Source organism: Ambystoma mexicanum, chromosome 1q (assembly GCF_040938575.1).
Source record: "Ambystoma mexicanum isolate Mex_15411 chromosome 1q, UKY_AmexF1_1, whole genome shotgun sequence".
In the NCBI taxonomy this organism is placed as follows: Eukaryota; Metazoa; Chordata; class Amphibia; order Caudata; family Ambystomatidae; genus Ambystoma; species Ambystoma mexicanum.
Window position 1 is genome coordinate 837735484 of NC_090922.1, and position 25159 is coordinate 837760642.

At 45.1% G+C, this 25159-nt stretch overlaps 1 protein-coding gene across 3 annotated transcripts in view; it reads right to left on the bottom strand.

Annotated features, from left to right (window-relative positions):
- The window catches only part of LOC138537572 (torsin-1A-interacting protein 1-like), a 731597-nt gene that overhangs the window by 679222 nt on the left and 27216 nt on the right, over positions 1 to 25159 (bottom strand). For all 3 annotated transcript variants that reach the window (XM_069641458.1, XM_069641460.1, XM_069641461.1), the window contains exon 2: positions 19721 to 19786. In XM_069641458.1, coding sequence (XP_069497559.1) covers positions 19721 to 19786 — 66 coding nt within the window. The remainder of the gene's footprint in view (positions 1 to 19720; positions 19787 to 25159) is intronic.

Sequence of the window (25159 nt, forward strand, 5' to 3'; positions counted from 1 at the left end):
GTCCCACTGTCCACAATATGATCACCAGTGATAGGGATGAGTATCTGGGTATCGTCAGCATAATTGGTATAAGTGACACCCAGATAGTCAAGCTCAGAGTGGTTTGGTGAATACATTGTAGAGAGTGGGCAACACACATGATCCTTGGGGCACCCCATAAGTGATGGGAGTAGGTGATGCCGAAGCAGAGTGTGCAAAGACCCTCATAGATCTGTTAGTGAGGAAAGATTCGATCCAGGCGTTGGCTTGGTCTGAAAAGTGGGCAGCTGTAGACAGCAAAGTAAAAGAAGCAACGCCAGATTGCCTTTGTCTTTTAGCAATTGGATTTGTGTTTTGAGGTCGAGTTTTCAGAGTTTTCTTGTGTTTTGTATAAACTGCTGAGAAGTAATAAATTGAAGTTGAAGCATAATGCTCGCCTCCTAGTCTTTAATAGAACACTCCCTGCGCAGCTAGCAGGGGTAATCGTTATTGTATTCCCCAATTTGCAGCCATGAATAAGTGGCCCATACATACAGCAAAATTAGCTGTCTGTACACATGCATGAAACTGTGCTGGATTGCGGGCCGGGGAGAGCAGCTGAAAGTTATCCAAGTGGAATTAGATTTGCTTAGTTATGATGTTTTCTAGAATACATAAAAGTTTAGATGTCAATCGGCCTGAAGTTGCACAAACACTAACAGATGAGTTCCATCACTTTTCGGAAGAATTGAATATTTATTTAAAAAATGTGTCTTTGTTTTGAAAACCTCATCAACTTTATGCTCGTACATATAGTTTTCAACCGCTGAAATTATTCACCCGACACTACCCCTCCTCCACCCGAAAGAGTGCAGACTTGTTTTTACAATACAGTACATTTCGTGCAATCGTCTACTATCACAAGAATGTTCCCCACTACAGCGGGTTCATCCCATCATGGACTGGCCAGGGTCACCTTTCCTTATTCCTGAAACTGATCACTCCCTTGGTTCACTGGTGTTGACATTTCTGTGTAAAAAGGCATCCATTTCAGATTTGAGGTTACACTTTGTACTTGCAGTATGGCATCTCAACATTTCATATATGTTCTTTGCATTAATGGCACATTCAGTCTCTGTGGGCATAGTTTGTCTTTTCCAGCATGTTGCCAAGCACCCCCTAGCTGCTAGTAGTAGAAAATGTATCATGTGTGGCAATCTGCTCCAGTTGTCAATACTCCTTCTGTAGACCATAGAGTACCAAATGGGGCGGACTCATGTCTCTCAAAGTTCTTTCAAGCTCCCTAATCCACACCAGCAGTTCCTGGTCTCTGCCAAATGGCCACCGTGTGCCAGAAAGGTGGCCTCTCCAAACTTCACTACATTTAACACTTGCAATTGGAAACATCCTAGGTAATCCAAGGGGTGAGGGGTGGTAGGGAGGAGTAGGCGGGGAAGGTGGGGGCATATTTTATCTATGTAGTAGTTTAATTCCATGCATTTTAAACTGGCACAATAGGGAGGTTGTATAGGCTTGATGCACAGGGTTCGCCATAGGGAGTCAGACAAATCACATTCCCAGTCTATTTACCCATCCATGTCAAGTCCCCTGCTGCCCCAGTACTAGCTCAAAAAATGGATCGACAAGTTGGGCCAAGTATCCAATACTTTTACAAAAGGCAGTTAATTATCTTGCAATTCTATTGCCCATTTTGGAGCCAGAATGACCCATCTCAATTGCAGGCACATGAATACAGAAAGCTTCCCTAATTTCATTCTCCTTCTAGCTGTTGTATCGATTGAAACGTACCCCCTTCCCAGCGTTGCCCTACTCCCTCTCTCTGGAACCTCAGTGGCTCTTGTAATGTCGTCACAAATGGGGGCAGCCCATATATAGGAAGGCCATGTAGTAAGATTAGCTGGGAGGCGGTCTCCTCCCCAGATTTGCCAAATTCAACCCAATATGCCATGGCTTCTAATACTTTGAGGGAGTGGTTTTATTCACAACACAAAGCCACTCCGACTACCACAGGTGCCAGTAGATGTTTTTCTAAATAAACCAAATGTTTTTCTTCTTCGTCTATTCTCCGATGGGCTATCAAAACTCCATTTTTGACTCGTCAGCACAGCTAAATAATTGGGTGTGTAGAGTGCCATGACTGCAGATAAGTTGATATTAAGAAGTTGGAAATGTGATGGGCCTACAATGAATAGAAGACATTTGTAGAATGTCTCCAATTGAAAAGGAGCTGTTGAAACAAAAGAATACTCTTCATGAAATTTAGGGTAGTTTTGGAGCCAACTTTGTAAAGTTTACAATGCTTGCTTAAGACCTGTGGTTTATGCTTCCTCAAGAGGTGGGAGAATGGGAGTGCAATACGATCATCTATAAACCTTTAAGACAAATATTTAATGATATGTATTGAAATAATACAATGTCAATATAAAAAAAATTAAAAATAGTGCCAAAGTACAGAACAGCTAACTTCCATTTGAGATCAAAACAAACTTTTTGTCAGTTGTGCTTCAAAAGGTGTTCTAGATGTGTCCTAATTCTCTTTTATAGACCATCTGAAACATGCAGGATGTCACATACAGGGTTGGCTGGAACCAGTTGGATTGGGGGTGGAGGAGATAGCAAAAGCATCTCCCAATAGCTGTTGGTATCATGATAACCCAGACTCTTCCAGACTACAAGCAGCAGCCAACTTGCTGCCAGCAAAATCATTGCCTAGTGTTTAGGCGTTTATGTTTGCAGTTGAAGGTTAAAATGATGCAAAATATACAACTAGGACCAACCTCTTCCTTTTTGTCATTTTTGAGTAAATGCAGCTCAACAGGTCAGACACATGCTATATATATATATATATATATATATATATATATATATATAAAAATAAAAAAAATCACTAACAAAAACATTGTTGGTTAAGTTGCACTAACAAAAACCGATGAAATGCGATAGAAAAACGTTAGAGGGACATTATGGTTAGAGGTAAAACCTAAAAACCCACCAAACTCGACAGTTATGGTAAGCTAAGCAACCATAACTCGTGCCACCAGTGTGCACGACAAGGACCAACACCCATGACAAAGATGGCATCACAAATCTCATTCATGACATCACATGTGTGGCTCCCTCCGTTTTGTTCACTAACCCAAGTAGGGCATGTACTTTTTTTCACCAACAGTCATGAACAAACAATTGAAAAGGTTCTATATTTGTGTACGGCAACCTTCTCATATGTTCTTACACACCTTTCTTTATGGTTCACTCCCATTATGTGATACATATACATATAGGGGAAGAGGAAAGCATAAAACAGCACTGGTTTCTGTGCATGAAGATAATCAGTTATGTTACGAACAGTTTGGGTAATACTGGTGCTTTTTAGCTTACTTTAATTCCCTTGCATATGGTCATATTTGTTTGCATTATGCCGTCTTTATGGTTTCTGTGCAGTAGTGCAAATATGTAGTTATAAAGGCAATGGTTACTACTTCTTACATGTTTCACATTACCCGACACTCTAAAACAAATGCATTAATATTGTCACTATGTAACATGGAAAGATTTTGAAGGTTACACTTTCAAGAGGCATGGTGCAGAAAATGGCTACGTTTGCACAGGAGTTCCTTCATTTACACTGAAAAAAAGTGTGTAATACTATGGTGTGTATAGCAATGCATTCATCCAGGATATACTTCTCTCATGAGAGTTCTTCCAGTATTCTTTTTTAGTTGTCTGCAACCATTACAATAACAATCCCTTGAGGAGGCTTCCTATAAAAAGTAAATGCACATGTGATGTAATGAGTGATGTCATGAATGAGATTTGTGATGACATCGTTGATGTCATGGGTGCTTAGTCCTGGCAGTGCACACTGGTGGCACGAGTTATGGTTGCTACCATAACTGTCGAATTTCGTGGGTTTTACCTGTAACCATAACGTCCCTGTAACAACATTTTTCCATCGAATTTCATAGGTTTTGCTAGTGCAACTTAACCAAAACGTACTTTAAACAATGTTTTTGTTAGTGAATTTCATAGGTTTTTAGTAGGGTATTGTAAGCAGAACGTTGCTTTAGCATACCGTTTTCTGTAAAGAGGATAGGTATTTGGTAGGGCAACATAACCATAACGTCCAGTTAACAACGATTTGTTACAGATGTCTTGCCTGCCCTCATGATAAACGTGTGGAAAGGGCAAATTGTCTGGTGTATGTATCCATTCGCGCTACCCCTTACTTTTCTGAATGGAGTTGGTGTATCGTACCAATTACAGATGTACATAGTAAATGCTGTTTAGTGCGTCAGGAGGCTCTCTTTTTCTGTCAACAGTGCATGATAAATCTGTACTGCACACTACTGGCCGAGAGAACTACAGATGAGCAATATAGACGTTTCCTAGGGAGATTGCACTTAGTTGTCGTATGTGCAATCACACTGCAGCTATCCGTAGGACTCCATTAGTGGCCGCATCTTCGAATGGGCTTGTAAGTAGTTGGGGAAGGGCCCGTGTTTCCGTCCAACACCTAGACCAATGCATAGGTCATCCACTGTATGCTGGTAACATCGCCCCTGTATCTAGCCCTATGGATTCATTCAGTAGGCTACTGCATTTAAAGTACTGCTGCCGACTTCCTGGGTGGCTCTTCAAACCTACCAATGTGTGGCTAAGTACTCCTAACTGTAACGGCCACTGGTAAACAAGGAGCAGCAACCTACAATGTCACGTGGTTGTGGTAAACGTCACATTATTGCGATTTATCTGCCGCTTGCCTTTCCATGACCCGTGAAACAGCATTGTGTGAGCACTTGGCAGTGTGACTGAAGGTATCTAGAGGTCACCTGACGGTCGTGCAGTTGAAGAAAACATTCTATGACAAGACGAAGGCGAGCATTATGCTTTACTTCTTTATTACTGTCCCCAAAGCAATTTAAAGAAACTTTATATATAACTAAAACATTTTTTTTATTATTTTTTTTCTCAACCTTGTAACATTTTGTCTCCTCCCAGGAGACCTGGGAGGTGTAATAAACAAAGTAACACGGTTTGAAAAATTTTCATAAAATATCCAACTCCTGAAAGAAAAATGTCTCTGGACTACCAGTACCCATAGTCCTCAGGGTGTTCTGTAGTCCTATCTCCAGTACCTTAACCAATCCTGGCAAAGCTGGCCCTATAAGATAGCCTTGTCCCCCTCTCTACTCCTCTTTCTTTGTTGCTGATCCCCACAGAGATAAGTGCCTTACCATATTTTGTAGTGATTTCATTGTCCAGTATAAATTTTACATAGTTACTTTAACATGTACCTTATGGTGACTTATGCGCGGTACGCTGCGTTGTTAGCACGCGCGTTAATTTGGACTAATATATCTAAATATTCCCTCACGTGTAAGTTGTTGAGGAGGGTATCCGCTCCACATCAGTTATAACAACAGGCAGGTAGCGACAGATAAGGAGCGGGGCTGGAGCCGCGAGCGAACACACTCGTGCTAGGCTTCCGGCCCCTCCCTCCTGTTGCGGTGAGTAAATAAGTCGCCGGGCTCCCGCTCAGCGGAGCTAGGGCGCGCACTCAACCGCTATTCCAGAAGATTTGGAACACGGTTGAGCACGCAGAGTACAGAGCTTTCTCTCAGCACTCCGAACGTGCAATGGATCACAAAGACTCCCTCCAGTGAGCATGCACAGACTTTCAGAACCCACGCTTCGTTTGTGTTACAGCGGCTCATTTAGTCACGAAGAATTAGTGGCGAGGTCACATTACAGGGCACGCTATCTGGGCAAAAAAAAAAAAAAAAAAGAAGGTTATGGATAAGAAAGCTGAGGAGCCAGCCTTTGGGAAATATGGCACAATATACTGAGCCCAGGAAATTAAGTCGACTACTCCAGAATGGAGCTCGGAGGAATGGGTGGAAGAGCCCACACATAATGAGCAAGACCTCTCCCAGAGTTTTAAGATGGTCCTAGGGGACTCACTCTCACACGCTGTGACGCAGGGAGTGTTTCCTCTTACACAGACTTGACCATTTGGCGGCCATTCTGAACGCGCAGAGAGCGGAGGAGAAATCCAAGAAAAGGGTGCTCAGCCCTGGCGAGGGCACCTCAGCTAGACACCCTGAGCAGAGGGTTGATACCAAGGGCAGTAAGAAGACTCATAAGAGTTCTGACTCTAAGATGCCCCCAAGTCACCCAGACGGGGTAAATTTAAGACCCCAAGAGCCAGTTGACCCAGTAAATAGGCTGAAAGAAGCCTTCCTGAATAGGGCAACAGTGCCGGGCTCTCAAACCCCCAACCCCAGGGGTGTACAATGTGGGCGTGGAACTGGATGCCGGTTACACACCGGATGAAGAAAGTGGGGAGGAAAAATTCCCATCTCCTCAGCTAATAGAACAATTCCCGGATGACAAGAATTTGGGGAACATGTTCGATCTCGTGGCGATCCGCATCCAAGATCAACGGACTGAGTACCATCACCCAGGGTAGCCCAATATATGACCCTCCACATGAGAAAACCACTAGACCGAGAAGTCGGGTCGAGAACGAGGGTGGAATGCCCCAGACTCGAATTGCCCGGTAAAGTTACGGACACTCCTGATTTAGACCCTAAGATGGTCACGTTTGTCACGAAGACGGCCAAAGACATACGGAAAGGGGTGGACAGAGCTTGGCAAGGTTGTCAAGACAAACTGTTGGACCTTTCCTGCCCCCTGGCTAAAATAATGGATCTTGCGGAAAGGGCAATTGATACAAACACGCCAGTAGACCCAAGTATTTGAAAATTGGGGCCAGCGCGCGGTCTGCCTTCTAGGGAACGCGAATTGCGCCCTTTCATCTGAAAGAAGACGCGGAGTACTGATGAAAAGCGACGGCAAACTAAGCGACCTAGCCTCGTACGAGGCGGGGGAAGGCGCAAAGGGCATGCTCTTCAAAGAGGGCTTTGCCAAAGAAATGAGCCAATTTGTATGAACATACTCTGCACTTGAAAAGGCCCAATCTTCTATCAGGAAAATCTTTCCCGGGTGTGGTTTTTCCGGGACCGGTCGCCAAAGGGGTCGAGCGTCCGGTCGCTTCTCCAATAAAAGACCACCCCAAGGCCAGAGGTCCCAGTACTGGGAGTCAAGACAACAAGATAATTTCTTTCCGGCACGAAGCAGTTTCCCAAGAAACAGGAGAGGAAGAGGAGCCTACAGGCACCAAAACACCCAAGCCGGTGAGTACAAGGGAGGTAACACACAGAATTGGGGAAGGACAGCCAGCTTTTTGCATGCATGGCGCGATTTATCCAACGATGCGTGGATTCTACATGCTGTATCCGGCTTGACTCTGGAGTTTGTAGGTGCCCCCTCTCAAACTCTAGAGCCAACGCCAGTTTGCAAGGCGCAAAAAGAAGCTCTGTTGCGCAGCGAATTAGACAGCTTGGCGAGCAAAGGGACGATAGAGCGAGACACACAAAGCGATCCAGGTTTCATCAGCAATATGTTCTTGGTCCACAGAGGAGACAAAGTCAGGCTTGGAATAAACTTGAAAAGTCTGAACGAATGGGTAGTATACAGGCATTTCAAGATGGAAGGGATTCACCTTCTACAGGATCTTCTCAGGACGGGAGACTGGCTAGTCCGCCTAGATCTAAAAGATGCCCATCTTACCATCCCTATCGCAGAGCATCACCGAAAATACCTCAGATTCAGATGGAACGCGGAGATTCACATGTCTCCCCTTCGGACTGGCTTCCGCCCCTTGGGCCTTCACCAAGCTCATGAGGCCAGTGGCGGCCACTATTCGAGAAAGGGGTATAAGAATGATTATCTACCTAGACAATGTTCTGATTCTAGGCCAGAGCGCATCAATCCTTCGGGAGCAAGCTGCCTGGGTAAGCAACATGGTAACCTCCCTCGGCTTCATCATCAACTAAGAAAAGTCAGATTTACATCCGGCTCAACGTATAGTGTTTCTGGGATTTGTAATAGACACGAAAAGTGCCTCTCTAGAACTACCAGCTCGGAAAGTTCGAGAGATTCGAAAAGAGCTGAGGAGAGTGTTAGCGAAGAAAGTAATCTCCCTTCGCAACCTAGCCCGCGTAGTGGGCCTCTTAGCAGCCTCTATTCAGGCAATATTTCCAGAGCCTCTACACTACAGAGCCCTGCAGAGGTTGAAAATCAGACATTCGAGAGGCGGTCTGGGTTATCACCAATTGGTTTCCCTGGACCAAGACGCCATGACAGAGCTCCAATGGTGGTTACAGAATATGGAGGCCTGGAATGGCAGAGCGATATTCGGAGACACTCTGTATCTGGAGATCGGATGCCAGCAGAATAGGCTGGGGAGCCCGGTGCGGAGGACTGCAAACAGGCGGGAAACGGTCACAAGAAGAGCTCAAACTCCACATAAACTGCTTGGAGCGGTTAGCGGGTTCCTTCGCAGTGAAAGAGTTCAGCCGGGACAGGGTGACCTCCTGTGTCCTTCTCAAGATGGACAACATTTCGGCGGTCCGATATGTGAACAAACTCGAGGAACTTCCTCCAAGATGCTTGCGGAACTAGCCAAAGATTTCTAGCATTACTGTTTGGAACAGCAGATCTCAGTATCAGCAGAATACTTGCCAGGCGTTCAGAACACGATAGACTGGAATTCATGTTATCTGGTAGACTCCAGCAATTGGAGACTTCTCCCAAGCATTTTCAGCCACATCCACCAGCTGTGGGGGCCGTTGCATCGCGACTTGTTCAGCAGGCTCAACACTCAGCTCCCCGAGTTCTACAGCTGGAGGTTAGACCCGGAAGCGTCAGGGACGGACGCGTTCCTTCACCAGTGGTCAGGAGCTCTCCATTATGCCTTTCCCCCCAGTCATCATGTTGACAAGGACAGTAGCGAAGGTGAGAAGAGAGCAAGCAGAGCTAGTGCTCAGAGTCCCATTATGGAAGTCCCAACCGTGGTTTCCAGTGGTGATGGAACTTTCTATGGATTTTCCGAGAGCGATTCCTCACGACACGAACATTCTGCAGAGAACCCCGACGGCCAGTGTCACCCGCTCCTAGCGGAGGGCTCGCTCATCCTACTAGCATGCCGGGTTTCAGGCAACGTTGGGAGCTGCCAGGAATTTCCCAGCTCGCTGCAGATTGCATCAGAAGCTCCTGGGCGCCTTCCACCATTGGGAGCTATGGTGCCGCTTGGAACCGATGGGAGACATACTGTACGTCCATCGGTGTTCATCCCGTTTCAGCCCCTCTGGTACACCTGATGAATTTTTTAGCACAAAGATTCGAAGACGGGTGTGCCTATAGGACTATAGGAGTCTATAGATCTGCGGTTTCTGCGGGACACGACAAGCTAGAGGGTCACCCGATAGGAGAACATCTGGCCGTAGTCCGGCTATTGAAGGGTATAAAGTTGAAGAAGCCGCCAGAGGCCAAATATTCATTTCTATGGGACGTGCGCAAAGTTTTTCAACTATTTGCGGACTGGCCAGAGAACAAAGACCTTTCTATATCACAGTTGTCAGGCAAACTGGCTATGCTTCTCTGCCTCATAGCATGCAGAAGAGTGTCGGATGTCAAGGCCCTGGAGATAGATCGGAAAATGTTATACCCCGAAGGAGTTGCATTCAATGTGGCTAATAGGACGAAATCCGATTCGACAGTGATTTCTTATCCATACTTCCCAGACAATGCGAAGTTGTGCGTAGCACAGTGCATCAAGGAGTACGAAAGAGTCACAGCACCGCTTAGACCCGCAGGAGTAACGCAGCTATTAATTGGGCGTAGAAAACCCTTCCATGCAGTAGCAACGGCCACCATAGCTAGATGGGTTAGAGAAGTCATGCAGTGGGCGGGGATAGATTTAGCTCAATTTGGCACTCATTCAGCGAGAGGAATGGCATCCAGCGCGTTTGCAGCAGGCGTTCGCTTACAGGACATTATGAAATCAGCCGATTGGTCCAATGAATGTACCTTTAAAACGTTCTATTTTAAGCCTGTGTCTCAGATTGCAGACAGAGTGATGCATAGCTTTGAACAAGCATAATGCTCGCCTCCGTCTGGTCATAGAATGAAGATTGTCCAGGCTTACAGCTCAGGCAGTCTTGATTCTATTAAAGACAAGGAGGCGAGCATTATATCCCACCCTTGGGACAGAAGACAATCATGTTACTTATGATGATCATGTGTCAAGTAAGGACTCACCCTTATAATCATGTCTCCATTTATTGCAGGAGATGACCAGAAGACGTCTTGAGTACAGATAAACATCTTGGTTGTCACAAGTTGCATGGCGAAGTTTGCAAGAGGACAACTTTCAGCCGAGGTTATGGAGTGATGCAGTTGCAGTAGAAGCTCCAATGGTTTTAAGTTACCGGTTAAAGTCTCTCAAGCACAGTCTAGCGGCCAAAGAAAGAGGAGTAGAGAGGGGGACGAGGCTATTTTATAGGGGCAGCTTTGCCAGGATTGGTTAAGGTACTGGGGATAGGACTACAGAACACCCCGAGGACTATGGGTACTGGTAGTCCAGAGATATCTTTCTTTCAGGAGTTGGATATTTTATGAACATTTTTCAAACCGTGTTAACTATGTTGTTTACTACACCTCCAGGTCTCCTGGGAGGAAACAAAATGTTACAAGGTTTAAAAAAATAAAAAAAAAATGTGTTATATATAAAGTTTCTTTAAATTGCTGTGGGGACAGTAATAAAGAAGTAAAGCATAATGCTCGCCTCCTGGTCTTTAATAGAATCAAGACTGCCTGAGCTGCAAGCCTGGACAATCTTCATTGTTACTGCAGGTGGGACAGTTTGTTCCAAGTCTGAAAAATGCCAATGCTGGTGCGCCTTCCTCATGCACATACTAGTGCATGTAAATGCAAATAAAAAAAACTGCAGAATATGCAGACCGCAAACAATCTTAGGGGTGGTTACAAAAGCACATAAGCTGCATGGGTCGCACACAAAAAATGGCTTCATGCTGCACGTAATGAAGCAGTGTTTCCCCATTGTTGTAAGCATTCTTGTATTCCACAATGTATGCATAAACGCGAATGCCAGCCCTAACACCAACGGCGTAGCATAAAGTGTTTATACTGCATGTGACGACATCTGAAATAAAAACACAGTTGGCAGGCTAACGCCCTTCCAACAATTACGTATCCTACTTCCATGTACAGCATCCCCCCCCCCGCCCCCCCCATTTGCTGCGGGCAACAAGAGGGGCACTCCTGTAGGGCAGCGGATATCCAAAACAACCTTAGCAAACCATGTGCCGCACTACAGACCCTTACCCGGCAAAGGACATTGTATTGTACATTTACTGTAACGCGCTACTGTACATAGGGAAGGTACTTCGAAGTGCGTGGGAACGGTCCTTACGGGAGCATTACAATGACGCGCTTATGTACGTGAAGGCCACCCAATAATTCTGTCTCCTTGCACGACCCCTATAGTATCCAGGTAGGTGCTGCCCCCTGACCTTTGCTGTCGTTCCTTCTGTGGAGTGTGTGAGAACAGCATAATAAATGAAAATGAACTTTGAAAGGAATAAAGTAAGCACCTTACACAGATCAACAATGGCACTGCCAATGCACACCTAGACGTGTGGCAGTGTGGTAAACACTGTAGTGGAATTGGTAGGAAGGTGGGGGGGTCACTGTACAAATAGGTTTTTTTTTTAATGTGTTGCAGAGCGTTTTCAAGAGAGTCACAGCACAACACTAACTACAAAAGAATATGAATACTTTCAAGAAGGGCACCAAACCAATGTAGATGGTGTACAAACATAAGGATTGCTGACATACTAAGATGAACATTATAGCTGACGAAAAGAAAAGTATTCGTGCTGTGAAACATATTCCCAAGTGCAAAGTACGCCATTGGCACATGTCAAAGAAAGGCAGAAATACACTTCTTTGCAATGTGCCACGCGGTCTGCATTCACGGACCAAATAGAAAATGACACTCCCACATCAGTGACTGCATAATGCGGAAAAAACGTATGCAAAAGATCGGAAACAAACGCATCAACTGGGCAAGTGCCTCCTTCATCACAAACGGCACTGAAACTGGTGTAACATGCTGTGCAATTTTCCCTGCACAATCAACAATAATATTGGCATGATTGCTTGCCACCAAAGTGTCTCACAGAGAAATCAAAATCAGACACTTCATTGTAGCTACTAGGTAAGCACCTTTAAAAATATAACATACTTTCCCCTTGGGAATATGACGTTTCACAGCACAAATACTTTGTCAGCTACAATGTTCATCTTAGTATGCCAGCAATCCTGATGTTTGTACACCTCCCACCCCACCCCCCCCCCCATCTACATTGGTTTGGTGCCCTTCTTGAAAGTATTCATTTTTTTGTAGTTCGTGTTGCGCTGTGACGCTCTTGAAAAAGGTCTGCAACACTTTTTTAATGACATTTTTAAAAGGTGCTTCCCTAGAAACACTTTTTGCGGTTTTCATACGTAAATGTGTGTTTTCAACGTTAGCTCACATTCCTACAATAGTTTCTTCAGGACAGTGTGTAGATTGCGAAACACTTCATTGCCACTGCACTACAAAAAGAAACAAATATGGGTCAACCTTCCCTATACCCATGTCTCAATTGCTCGTTTTCTATAAAGTACACGACATATTATTGGAGTTTATACAAAGTATGTGTATTCAAGGGTAAAGACCTACTGGTCTACAAGCACATATATAGAGTTATCCACTCTTAAGACAAAGCAAATATGTAACAATTTTACACAAACAGTTTGAGATACATTGAGACTCACAAATCAATATGATCATGTTAGAACAGTATCAAGCCTACTGTTGTGCGTGTCACAACAGTGGTTATGATGATGGTGGTGGTTACAACAGTGGAAGAAACACAACATAAGAATTTATCCATGTAACAACGTGTTGGCAAATAAACACTGCAATTCGGATTCAAAAACTGCTACACTTATTTTATATAAACTCCAACAAAAGGTGTGTCGTGTACTTTATAGAAAACGAACAATTGAGACAGGAGGTATAGGGAAGGTTGACCCATTCATTTGTTTCTTTATGATATAGCCCTCCTGGGCAGAATGGGTTTATAACCAGGAGGCCAAGATATTCCACTGTACGACAAAGGCATGCCATTTGTCGTGAAAAGGTGTATGTATCGCAAACCAATGTTCTCATTCTCAAAGTAGAACATCCCAGCAGCACTTAAGAAGTCACACGCTTCTGTTGACGAGACCCGTTCCGACCTCTGGCTGGTGACAGGAATCACTATTCTCGGGGGTATACATGAGAAAAACACCTTGGCAGTAGGAAACAAGCACTGCACTGCTTTCATCATAATCTTCAGTTAACGGAACACACGGGAACAAGGCAGGTAACCCATAAGGCTGCAGAGTGCACAATCACTACATGTACAGTTGACGAAGAGGCCACGCATCGACATTCTAGAAGCAGTCTGCCGAAACAGCACGATTTGACACTAAGCGTCCACTCCCTCCAAACCAAAATTGCTAGATATGTCTTCTTGGAGAGCATACACGCACAGATCTCCCACAATCCATCACCCACAGCAAAAACTGTACGTCTTGCCATGTTTGCCAGCCGCAGTACACAAAGTAATGGGGAAAGTGAATGCCTCCCTTTCCTGTGACGCACACCCAAAGCACCCGATTAGTCCCATTTCTATTGGTGAGCATGCTCACAAGCGCAGAATGTGGCACGTGCCTTTCTACAAGTACCGCCAGTGCCGCACCCCAGTAAAGCAGGAGGAGTTCTTCCTATTGGCGCGCTTTGCTCCGACGCACACCTTCAGCAGCACATGATGGGACTAGGCCTGCATGGTGAGGAGCGTCGAATGGGGCACGTGCGGGTCCCCCAAGTATGTCGAGGGCCGGTCCCCAGTGCAGCAGGAGTACCTATTCCTATTGCCGTACATCCTAAGCAACTCATTGGACAATCCCCACAGTTCCATTTTCATGGCCCTCACCCACAAAATCCATGCATGTGGCTTTCGTGCTGCGTGATGGCATGGGGAAATAACTTGCAACCAAGGCAAGGGAGTTCGTAGTAAGGGGTGACTCAAGAGTCTTGTTTTTGTGTGTAGATCCTTCTACAAAAACAACTGTTTTGTCCGTTTTTAGTAGCTTTTGTGTTTTCTTCTACGTACATTAGTTCAGTAAACTCTTCACCGCACCGCATCCTGTAGACGAGCAAACAAAACTGTATTGCCAATGGATGACAACAAAATTCTATTTTCTAGGAAAAACTATGCATTTCCACAAGTAATAAGGTCATTGTTGCAGATGAACATTCCACGAGCGGACAAAAAAAAAATAAAGTGCACATGCTTCGGTTGAGATACAGTCCTTTGTCTGGCTCGGAACATCAGTGAGCAGTTGGGCCATACTCTTCGCGGTATTATAGATGAGAAAAGCACCTTGGCGGTCGGGAAAAAGCATCCTCACGACATCCAGCAACCTCCTCAGTCTACGGAACAAATCCAAGCAAAGCAGGTAACCCATATGCATGCCGCCATAATGAATTAAGATAACATCTACTACTGGAAACGTGGCGTGGTCTTTGCGAAGTGCATGCATATCGTTCCACAATGCGTCCACGTCTTCCAAACCAAAATTGCTGTCAGTTTCTTTGCAGGGCATAGTTGTGCAGATCTATTAGAAAGGGATCACCTACAGTCAACACAATAGGTTTCGCCATGTCAGCCACCCTAAGTACGACCAGTATAATGTGCAACCGTTTCACCTCCCCTTTGTGTTAACCACACCCACACTACCCGATTGACTAATCCCCACACTGCCATGGCAATTGCGTGTGCCTCCCAAAGTAGCGCGTGGGCGTCACCCCTGTAAAACTGAGCAGTCCTCCTTCCTTTGCACCATCTTCTCTGCAGCTCTACTTCATTGGGTCACTGGTAAATAGGCACAAACGCATCCACCAATCGCATTAAAGCCGCCATCACGGAACACGGTCACTCCTGTACACTTGAAATGTACCATTACACATTTACAGTACAAATGTTGGGCCATTCCAAAGCACGTCCACTACAAAGTTCAATGAAAGTATGCACAATTTCTCCATCCACATAGCCACCCAGGATGTGGCACCTGAATGTACCGTGTATCCACTACCTTTTCGCGATAGTGAAAAGGGGGGGAGGGTGCTAAACAATATGAAACTGGGTAGGGGATTCAGTCTTCCAGCGTAGATGTTTTTTTTGTTATTACGTGCGAGCAATTATTTTTTTCTCTTTATATGCATTTGTTTGCCTCTCCTCACATTTTTAAAACATTCTGATCAATTCTTCTAGCACAGTGTAAAAGAAAACTGCATTGCCAATGGCGCTCAAATAAATGCCATTTCTACGGAACCACTGCATATTTTGCGACCTCATGATCTCGAAGGGTGGAGAACATGCCAGCAGTCTGCATCTACAGTGAGGGCCACAGCCCAGTAAAGCTCTGACAATACTTCTTCCCTTTGCACTGTCACTTTTTCCAGCACTTCCCCAATTGGGTGCGGTCACATTTCAAAACGCACATGCACCAATTACATACAAAACCTCTGCATTGAACACTGTCATTTATAGACACCACTCATAATTTATCGTTAAACACTCTCAGTACACATTCCATTTGATTGCAAAGCCCCGCCACCAAAACTTTTGCTAAAGAATGCACTATTGCAGCATCCACAAACATCCTAACATGCACCCAGCACACCTTTGGCTATGCACACAACATTGCAACCCTGTCCACACCCACCACAACACTGTGCATCCCAGCAAGCGACCATGTGGGCACCTAACATTAAGCACAAATGTTACATATTTAGCAGCAGGTCTACCCAACTCCCTCAAACCATAAAACACCCATTCATGAAAACGTGTCACTTAGCAGAAGCCACAAACATAGGGCAGCCTGCACTACCATTCACACGCTATTGTGTCACTGCCAACGTATGCACAGCAGCTTCACAACATTGGGCATACTTCAATAAATCTGCACACAGCAGAGTAACCAACCACATATAAACTGCCCTTCAACCATACCCACTTCCATACTCACATTACATACGCACTGCACCCTGTGGTCACACTACACAACTTCTCACTGCACCATCTCCTGCCGCACTACAAATACTGTAGCATGTTTCAACTATCACCACAACCATAGAATGCAGAATACACGCTTTGCAACGCACTTGTGCTGCTGTAGCACGTCGACAATGTGCTCCACATGCATTCTCCAAAGATCACCACTGTGTGCCTCATACAATACCAAGCCTGCATTTCTCCAGTGGGTCTGCTCCTTGCACACATTCCCCCCACCGTAATGCAACAATACATGTCAGCATATCACCAACTACCACTATGCATATATGCACCACTGGCACCAGTACTCCTAACCAACCTCAACACTGCAATGGACATGCACATCATTACATTCAACTGTTACCATAATGCATAAACATACTGTCTCTAGCACCCCTACGCCCCTTCATTCACATACTATCGTCTTACCCACTTCCACTCAGAAAGGATGGTTTCACTGCCAACGTAACCACAGGTTTCCAACATTGCCCATACTACAAGCATTGTGCACACAACACACTATCCAAGCACATATAAGCTGCCGTTCAACCATACCCTGTAACATACTGACAGTTTACAAGCATTGCACCAAGTGCCTGCACAGCATGACTTCACTGCAGCCTCTCCAACCACAGGGCACTGCCATGGAGCTATGCAGTAACAAATTGCAACAGTTACCATAATGTACAAACAAGACACTCCTGCATCCCTGTGCACTTTCAATCACATACTATGGGTGTACCCACTACCAATCACACTGCCAACCTAACCACAATCTGTTTGCAACAGTGGCCTATAACGTCTTAAATGTGCTCCACACCCATTCCTTACATGCCACCACCCTCTAACTGATGCACATTGAGGACACGCATGGCAGTAATGCATTTTTCAAAGCATAGGCTCTTGAATGCATGGCTGGCCATGCATCCAATAGTCTAGGCCTTGAACACACACACACACACACACACACACACACACACTCACAACAATGTAATCCATATCAGCACGTTTCCATATCAGCAACTGCGACAATCCACATAGACACCACTGCCACCAACACTCCTACCCAACCTGTGCGCGCTATGCAGCAAAATAATTGCAACAGTTAACATAATGGCCATGTGGGCAGCTACCATTTTGCACAAACGTGCCACATGTAGGTAGCAGCACTTCACCCAAACCCCGCCCCCACACCATAAAACACCCAATCACAAACACAGGTTGCACTTACCAGAATGCACAAACATACCACATGCTCCACCAACTCTACCCACAGCCATTCACAAAGTATTGTGTCATTAACCACAAAATGTTCACAACATTTGGCCTACTTCAAGTTGAAGTTCTGCACACAGCATAAGCCTTCAACACCCCTACAGCAACAGCGACCTAATGCCACCATGCATGTCACCATTTCACCAACTACGAACATCCACATACACACCACTGACACCAGCAGTCCTACCCAACCTGCGCACCATCATGTAGCTATGTAGCAACAAATTGCAACAGTTAACACAATGTAGAAAGAAAACACTGTCTCCTGCACCCCTATACACTTTCATTCACATACTATGGGCGTACCCAATCCCATTCACAAAGTACTGTGTCACTGCCAACCTACCCACATTCAGTTTGCAGAACTACCACTACTGCAACCAATCGGCACACACTGCACTATGCAAGCACCACCCTGTACCGGATGCAGAGTCAAACATACCTTCCTACAGTGTGTATGTTCCAGCCCTACGCTCCTCAGTGCATGCCCTACAGCCTACAGGATATGGCCATGTACCCAATAGTGTAATCCTTCCACAGACCAACCACACCTTCAATCAACCATGCATGTGTCCAACTACCGCATTCCATCCACAGCGCACTGCCACCCGCGCTCCCACACAACCCATGTCATGTGCAATTCACTCCCAAACAGGAAATGACCTGCCACCACGGACCACGAAAAGAGTTCTGCCGCGACCCGTTTGCGGCGAAGCTATGGGACCGTTTCGACAGCTGCCTCCAATCCCCACAGAAAATACTCGCCTACATGTGTCACATGAACCACTTCTCACTCCCCCAGCCATTCCCTCCCTTATTGCAGCCAACACAATGCGTACGGTACATTTTCCAGACCCTTCCGCCACCGCACTGTCCTCCGATACACCATGGCGGCTTTCCCAAAAAATGTAGGCACAGAGCACGCTTCCCTCCGGCCAACCACCGAACGCGTCCAAACCTCCGACAACATACCGCGATCCAATGACACTTCTGTCCATGGAGCAGACAGGGAAATGGGTCCGCTCACTAGTTTTTTGGGACGTACATTTCAGTATTTTACAAAGAAATTACTTGTCGGATTTCCACCAAACACACAAAAGCACGCTTTCTGGCCCAAGCCGCCACTCTTGGCGCAAATTTGGTTAAAATCTGTCCAGCCATTCAGGCTGTAGCCGTGTGCAAAGTTTTTCCCCCATTCAGTCTGTGGGGAAAAAAAAAGATATTTTTTGGGATCCCCCCTATAAAATTTGCCCCCCCCCCTCATGAAACCTCACCCAACTTGGTGAAAAAATGCAGATGTCATACTTTTTTTGCAAGGTTTTGTGAGGATTTCTCTAGGGGGAGCGAAGTTATAAGCTGCCGAAAAAGTACTCTGAGTTTAACAACTTAACCATAACTACACGGCCCGCAGAAATCTTGGGTAGAATTGGTACTTCATCCGGATAAAGGTCTCTGGGGGCCAGCGTAGAGGCTCCGCCCACCTCCACTGTCCAGTCATTCACTTATACTCACACTGCATAAGTCTATAAAAAATAAACTGCGATATTATGGAGGTCAGTAAACAGCAAGGTCTTACCAGAGTATTGAGCTGCAGTGAAGTGAAAGGCCAAAATTTAAACTGCACGTGGAATGGTAGAGAATTCTCCTGCATAAGTGTGGAAGTGGGGCTGGCAATCTGATAAGAGCGTTTACACCCCCCCCCCCCCCACCCCCAGCACCACCACCCATCCCGGTGTCATGTTACTAGAGGGAGCACTAATAGCTCAAGAATGATGCAGCCTCATTATACATGGTGGGGGAAACGAGTCGAATGGTGGAGGAGGTTTTCTGCAAAAATGCAGCCAGTGCCACTTCATGAGAAAAGGGACAGGGAAAATGCTAGGCCACATGTTAAAATGGGGAGAGTCACCCAAGGCTGTGGGCAGAAAAACGGGTGAACATTGAGCAGTGGAAATGAATGGAGTGGGAAGGTGCCCTTTCGGTATAAGCATAAAACGAATAAGGTGAATAGTACAAACATAATAGAGGTAGCCTAGTGAAAGGATTTGACAAAAACATGGGAGAAAAAGGAACGGAAACAAAATTTAAATTTTTATTTTTTAAATGATAAAAGAAGGAGTTTGGCAAATGGATGAAATGTGAGGGTTCAATAACAGATTGATGAGGCAATCAATATGGAAAAAAGTCAAATGGTCTGATCTAGGGAGGTGGATGGGGGTCGGGAGGGGGTTTAGCTGGTGTTATAAATGCACGAGGAAAGCGAAGGCTGGGTGGGAGTAGGCTTGCTCTAAGAGATTTTTTAATGGTCTTTAGATGGATTGCCAGAGTTAAAGTAAATATACATACACACAGAACATGAAGGTCTTTAAATGACCCCCATTCCTTACCTGCATGGAACAATGGCTTGCCAGAATCTTTTGCTCTTCTCCTGGTCAAAGGAGGACTTCCATCACCTTTAAAAACAAAAAAAAAAATAAAATAAACGAACGAGTCCAAAGACAAGGCTGTACAACTCCTCTCTTTCATAGAAGAAATCATCAGAAATAAATTCGACCTTTAACATACCCACAATAAGGCACCTAGCACGAGGAACCAGTATGAATGCATCCGAGGAGATGGTGGAAGAAAAGCAGTTGGAATTTTACTGCAGTCTTACATTACTGGCCCAAATATGCTGTGCTACTGAGGTCGTGCATGTTTAATTAGTGTCAGACTGGTTCCATTCAGCGGCTCTTAATAGGGGGCAAGTCAGTGTGCTCATTGCAACCCCTGTTTGAGGGTGTTCGGTCCCAAGTCTTAATCAGAGATTTTTTGCGGGACCCCCAGCTTTTTTTTTTTTGCTTGCCCTCCTAGGTCACAAACCTCCCCCCAATCTGTTCCATCCAGTGTCACACAGTGATGCAACTCTGTATAACATGCCCAAAGATTCACATGGAAAGATGTCCCCAAAGGTGCCTTGTCACTGGTTTGTCCAAGAAGCTCTTTGCATTTTAAAAGGCTGCACACTGCCACTTCGACTTCTGACAGAGCAAAGGATTGTTGCCGGCATGCCCACTTTAAAAGGCAACCTACTTCTGAAGTCCAGTAAAACTTCATAAGGAGACTGGGTTTAACTTGTAGGTATGACAACTATTGCATGGCCACAACGTCATGGCCTACTTGAGATACCAGGTTGGCATCCCAGAGTAGCCACAAATGTGTGTATAATTGGGCGTCAGAGATTCACTGATGACTTCTAATCCTAAACCGTTGTCTGGATAGAAGCCCTGGAACGGTTTGAATGTGGTGTTCAAATGATTAAAATAGGGCAGTGAGCTTGATTGGATGCTTGATGTGCATCCAGCTTCCAAATATTATATAAAGAAAGATAGGGGCGTCTGCACCATGCCTGTATGCATCCCTGGGACTAGTTTCAAAGCAGCCGCAAGGACTAACCCAAAAATAGACAGATGGACATACAAACATTGTGTTAGACCCTGCACGACTCCCCTCGTGTGGAGAAATTAATCTCTCGCAAAAGTGTGGCCCCAAGAACGTTTTGCATCCTAGAAGCGTCCAAAGGCAGCAACTTTGTTTCTTTACACTGCCGAGCCACTGCCTGCACTGCTTTGGCCCCCCAAGACTATAATTCCAGTTACTCATGCAGCAGCACTGTAACCAGTATCAGGTTAACGAAGTAGCAGATCAGCGACGTGGACCAGGGTCCTTGAATTATCCGCGTAGGCCTACTTTTTATTGAAAGGCAATGATTTTTACAGCCCTTTAGCCCTATAACAGATGATTTTCACTCACATTTGGCCTGTTGAATAACACCATGTGCTAGCTACTTAAATGGAGCTCGAGAGCTTAACTTAATCTCATAAAATAATGTAGGTTTTTGACTGTTCGAAGATTCCTAGTAATAACAGTGCATTTGCATTCAAACTGAACATGCAATGCCTTCTGTGGAAGGCACTGCCATAAGGACTGTTCCTATAAGTTACTGACTTGTAATAAACGAACGCTTCTATTTTGCATATACCTATATGAACAATTTGTAGCTGTACTAATATATTATGCAAACAATCTGTTCATATAGGTTTTTCTAGGTTGATAAACTCCTCTGCCCGGTTTACCGCTGGCAAGGCCAGGTATCCATGGATAAACCCTGTAACTTCTGTGTAGATTGATCTTCCCGAACCACACGAGTTAAAAATGGCAGCATTGAAAAGGCCATGTCTAGGGAAGCAGCCCATTGGTGATCACTTGAAGAATGCAAGCTTGCATTCTTTGATGAAAGGAGAGGAGTACAAGAAAGCGCTCCCTCAGGGAGGAGTTACTTTAGAACAACAGCCAAGAGGTATTTTCCAGGGCATCTAGACCCCATGTTCGGAGTGAAACCTTGTGAAAGGTCATCCAAGGCTCAGTCAGTTGCTCAGCAGACGATACAGGGCGGAGCCTATACAGAATTAAGGCAATGATTGGCGGTCAGGGCATTTCAAAGATGTCTGGCAGAAGAATATCAGATCAGACGGTTTTGGACATTATTCAAAGGGATATTCAAAGGGATACTCAATGAGGGGCTTATTTGTGCCCCTTACATCTTCTAGCACAGACGCCTCACCCATTGCATTCTAACATTACTCTTTTAGTCACCCCATGTGTTAACCTCAAAAAAGCTGGGGGATTGGCTTTCGACTCCACAACTCCTCATCACTGGGACAATCTTCTACCAGATCTCAGGGAAATTCACTTATTGCCACTGTTCAAAAAGGCTCTCAAGACACTTCTTCTTTTAACCAGCCTTTGGCTATGACTGAACTTTAACCCAATTCTTATCAATGGTATTGAATATTTTTATATCTCCATTTGTTCCTTCTTGTTTTTCTTTGTGCACCTCTTTGCCTATTGGCCATAGGCGCTTTGTAAATATTAAATAAAATAAATACATTTGGCACAGACATTTTTTATATTCATGTTACATTACTCACCGTAATCGTATTTCTGAAGCTTATATATGCCTGTATTCTCATGCAATGCATAGGCTGACATCTAGTGGAAGCTGCAGAGTATTACAGTGGTTTACGATCGAAAAGGGACATTGACAGGGCATGCCAGTAATACTATCCCTAGTTTGACGTCCACTGTACCCATGGTCCTTCATGCGTTGAGGTCCCTCTGATTGTTTAGTTTCTGACATGTGGTAGTATGAAGTGTAGCGCGAGTACAGGTGTATAAAAGCAGATATGATCAGATTAGATAAACCTCAAACATTTATGCACCTTCTTCCAAGGGTAGGAAGGGTGGGCGCATGTGAATCTAAGCAGATGCAAGCATCAGAAATACGATTACGGTGAGTAATGTATCCTTTCTGAGGCTTGTGGAATCTGCTAAGATCACATGCTATCCATAGATTAGGGAGCAGTGTTCGGAGAAGGTGGTGGGCTGTGATAAGGTCCAGCGGCAAATAGATGTTTTAAAACCGCTTGTTCCACCTATGTATCTGCTTTTGAATGAGTGTCAATGCAGTAGTGCTGAGTGAAAGTGTGTACTGAGCTTCATGTAGCTGCTTTGCAAATGGTGTCCAGCGGGACATTTGCGATAAAAGCCAGAGTAGCTCCTGTACCCCTTGTGGAGCAAGCTCTTGGTGTGAAAGGCAGGGTCTTGCTTGATTATGAGTAACAGAGCTGTAGGCATCCGACTATCCATCCGGAGATGGCATTTTTGGAAATGCGGTCTCCTTCTCTGCCTGGTGCTATGGAGACAAACAGTTGGTCTGTTTTCCTGAACGGTCTGGTTTACATAGTAAAGGACCGCCCGCCTTACATCTAGTGTATGGATTTTTTTCTCAGCCGAGCTTCTTGCGTCCTTGAAGGCGGCAGGTAGCTCAATGGATTGGTTCATGTGGAATTTGGAAATTAATTTAGGAGAAAACCTAGGATGGGTTTGTAAAACCAATTTATCCTTGTGGATGACAAAGAATGGGTCCTGCACTGACAATGCCTGAAGTTCACTAAATCTTCTTATGGACGTAATAGCCACTAAGAAGGCAGTTTTATATGTTATGTTTTAAAGACTTGACTTATGTATAGGCTCAAAGGGAGGTCCCATGAGCTTTGCGAGTACTACATTAAGATCCCAGCCTGGCGGTGGGTTTGAAACTGGAGCGTTTAGTCATTAGTTCATTAGCTTTAGTCCATGAATGCTTTAATGACGGGAGCTTTCCATCACAATACTTTACTCTGAGTTGGTGTGAGCTGAAAAAGCCGCCAGGTGAACCTTTATAGAGTTGAATACTAACCCAGAGTCTAACAAGTGGAGCATATAGTTTAGAATGTGGAGTCATTCTACAGGGTTTGTTTAGACTGGCACCAAATTACAAATCACCTCCACTTGTCAAAATCACAGTGTCTGGTGTTTGGTTTACGTGCCTCCTTGAGGTTATCCATACAACTCTGTGGTAGATATAGATGTCCACACTCTAGGACCTCAGGAACCATGCTGCCAAGTTCATTGAGTGAGGTTGAGGGTGTACTGTTATTCCCCCGTGTTGGGTGAGTAGATTGGTCTGGCACAGGAGTTTGATGGGATTGCACATAGCCAGTTTGCACAGATGTGGATACCATGGTTGTCTTGCCCACATGGGAGCAACTAAGAGAAGCGTCATTTGTTCACCACCCTGCTCATTAGAGGAGTTGGGGGGAAAAAGGAAATCTGGACAATTGATATATATATCATATATCTCTCAGAAGAACTCATGGCAGTCACAGCACACTCGAGAATTGAGCCAATAACCTGGTCAGACCATGACATGGTCTCCTTAGAGTTAGATCTGGGGGCTCTCCCACGCAGAGGAACGAAATGGTGCTGTAACGAGTCACTATGAAAAGACTTTTTTTTCTCTTTTTTTTTTTTTTAAACAGAGGTCCCCGATAGACAAGAAATTGAGAGCAGAGATAGCGGACTTAGATTGGGCGGCCCGAACAGCAACAGAGGGAAGAGAAGAGCAGATCCTTCCATCTAGACGGAAAAGAGGAACTCTGCCTCCTTGAAGAAGCCCAAGTCGTTAGAAAACTACAACTCCTCAAGCAAAAACATTATGAGAAGGGAGACAAAGCTGATGCCCTATTGGCAAGCCGGCGTCGCGGCCAAAGAGAAGAAAGATGGGTTAAGTCTATAGCATCCAGGATGACCCACAAAGCACACACGAAACAGACATTTCAGAGGCATTTGCACAATTCTACCAACATCTATACAGATCAGAGGCAGGCCAGAATAACTCCGTCATACACAACTACCTGTTCGAGATTGTGACGCCCACGGTGGCAAGACGCCCCAATCACTGGAAAGGAAATTGAGGCAGCAGTAAAGAGATTACCACTAGGGAACCGACAGGTATACAGCCGGTTTCTACAAGACATGCCTGTCCCCCTTACGCGCCCCCTACTGAAGTTCTTGAACGATATCCTTGATTCCGGTGTAGCCCCGGACTCGTTCTCTGAAGCCCTAATCTCTGCGATACCCAAAACAGGCAGAAATCCCAAACATTGCAGTTCGTACCGACCGATCTCATTGCTCAACATAGATGCAAAGATATATGCGAGAATACTGGCAGCACGTCTAGAAATATACCTACCTCGGCTCATACATTCAGATCAGGTGGGCTTTATCATAGGCCGGCAAGGATCTGACACTTGCGAAAGACTCTCCATCTGATAAATGAGTCACAGAAGAGAGGAGAAATCAGTTCTCTCTATCGACGCAGAGAAAGCATTTGATAGGGTTGAGTGGGGATTCCTGGAAGCGGTCCCAAGTAAGGTAGGTCTTGTGGAGAGATTCAGAAGAGG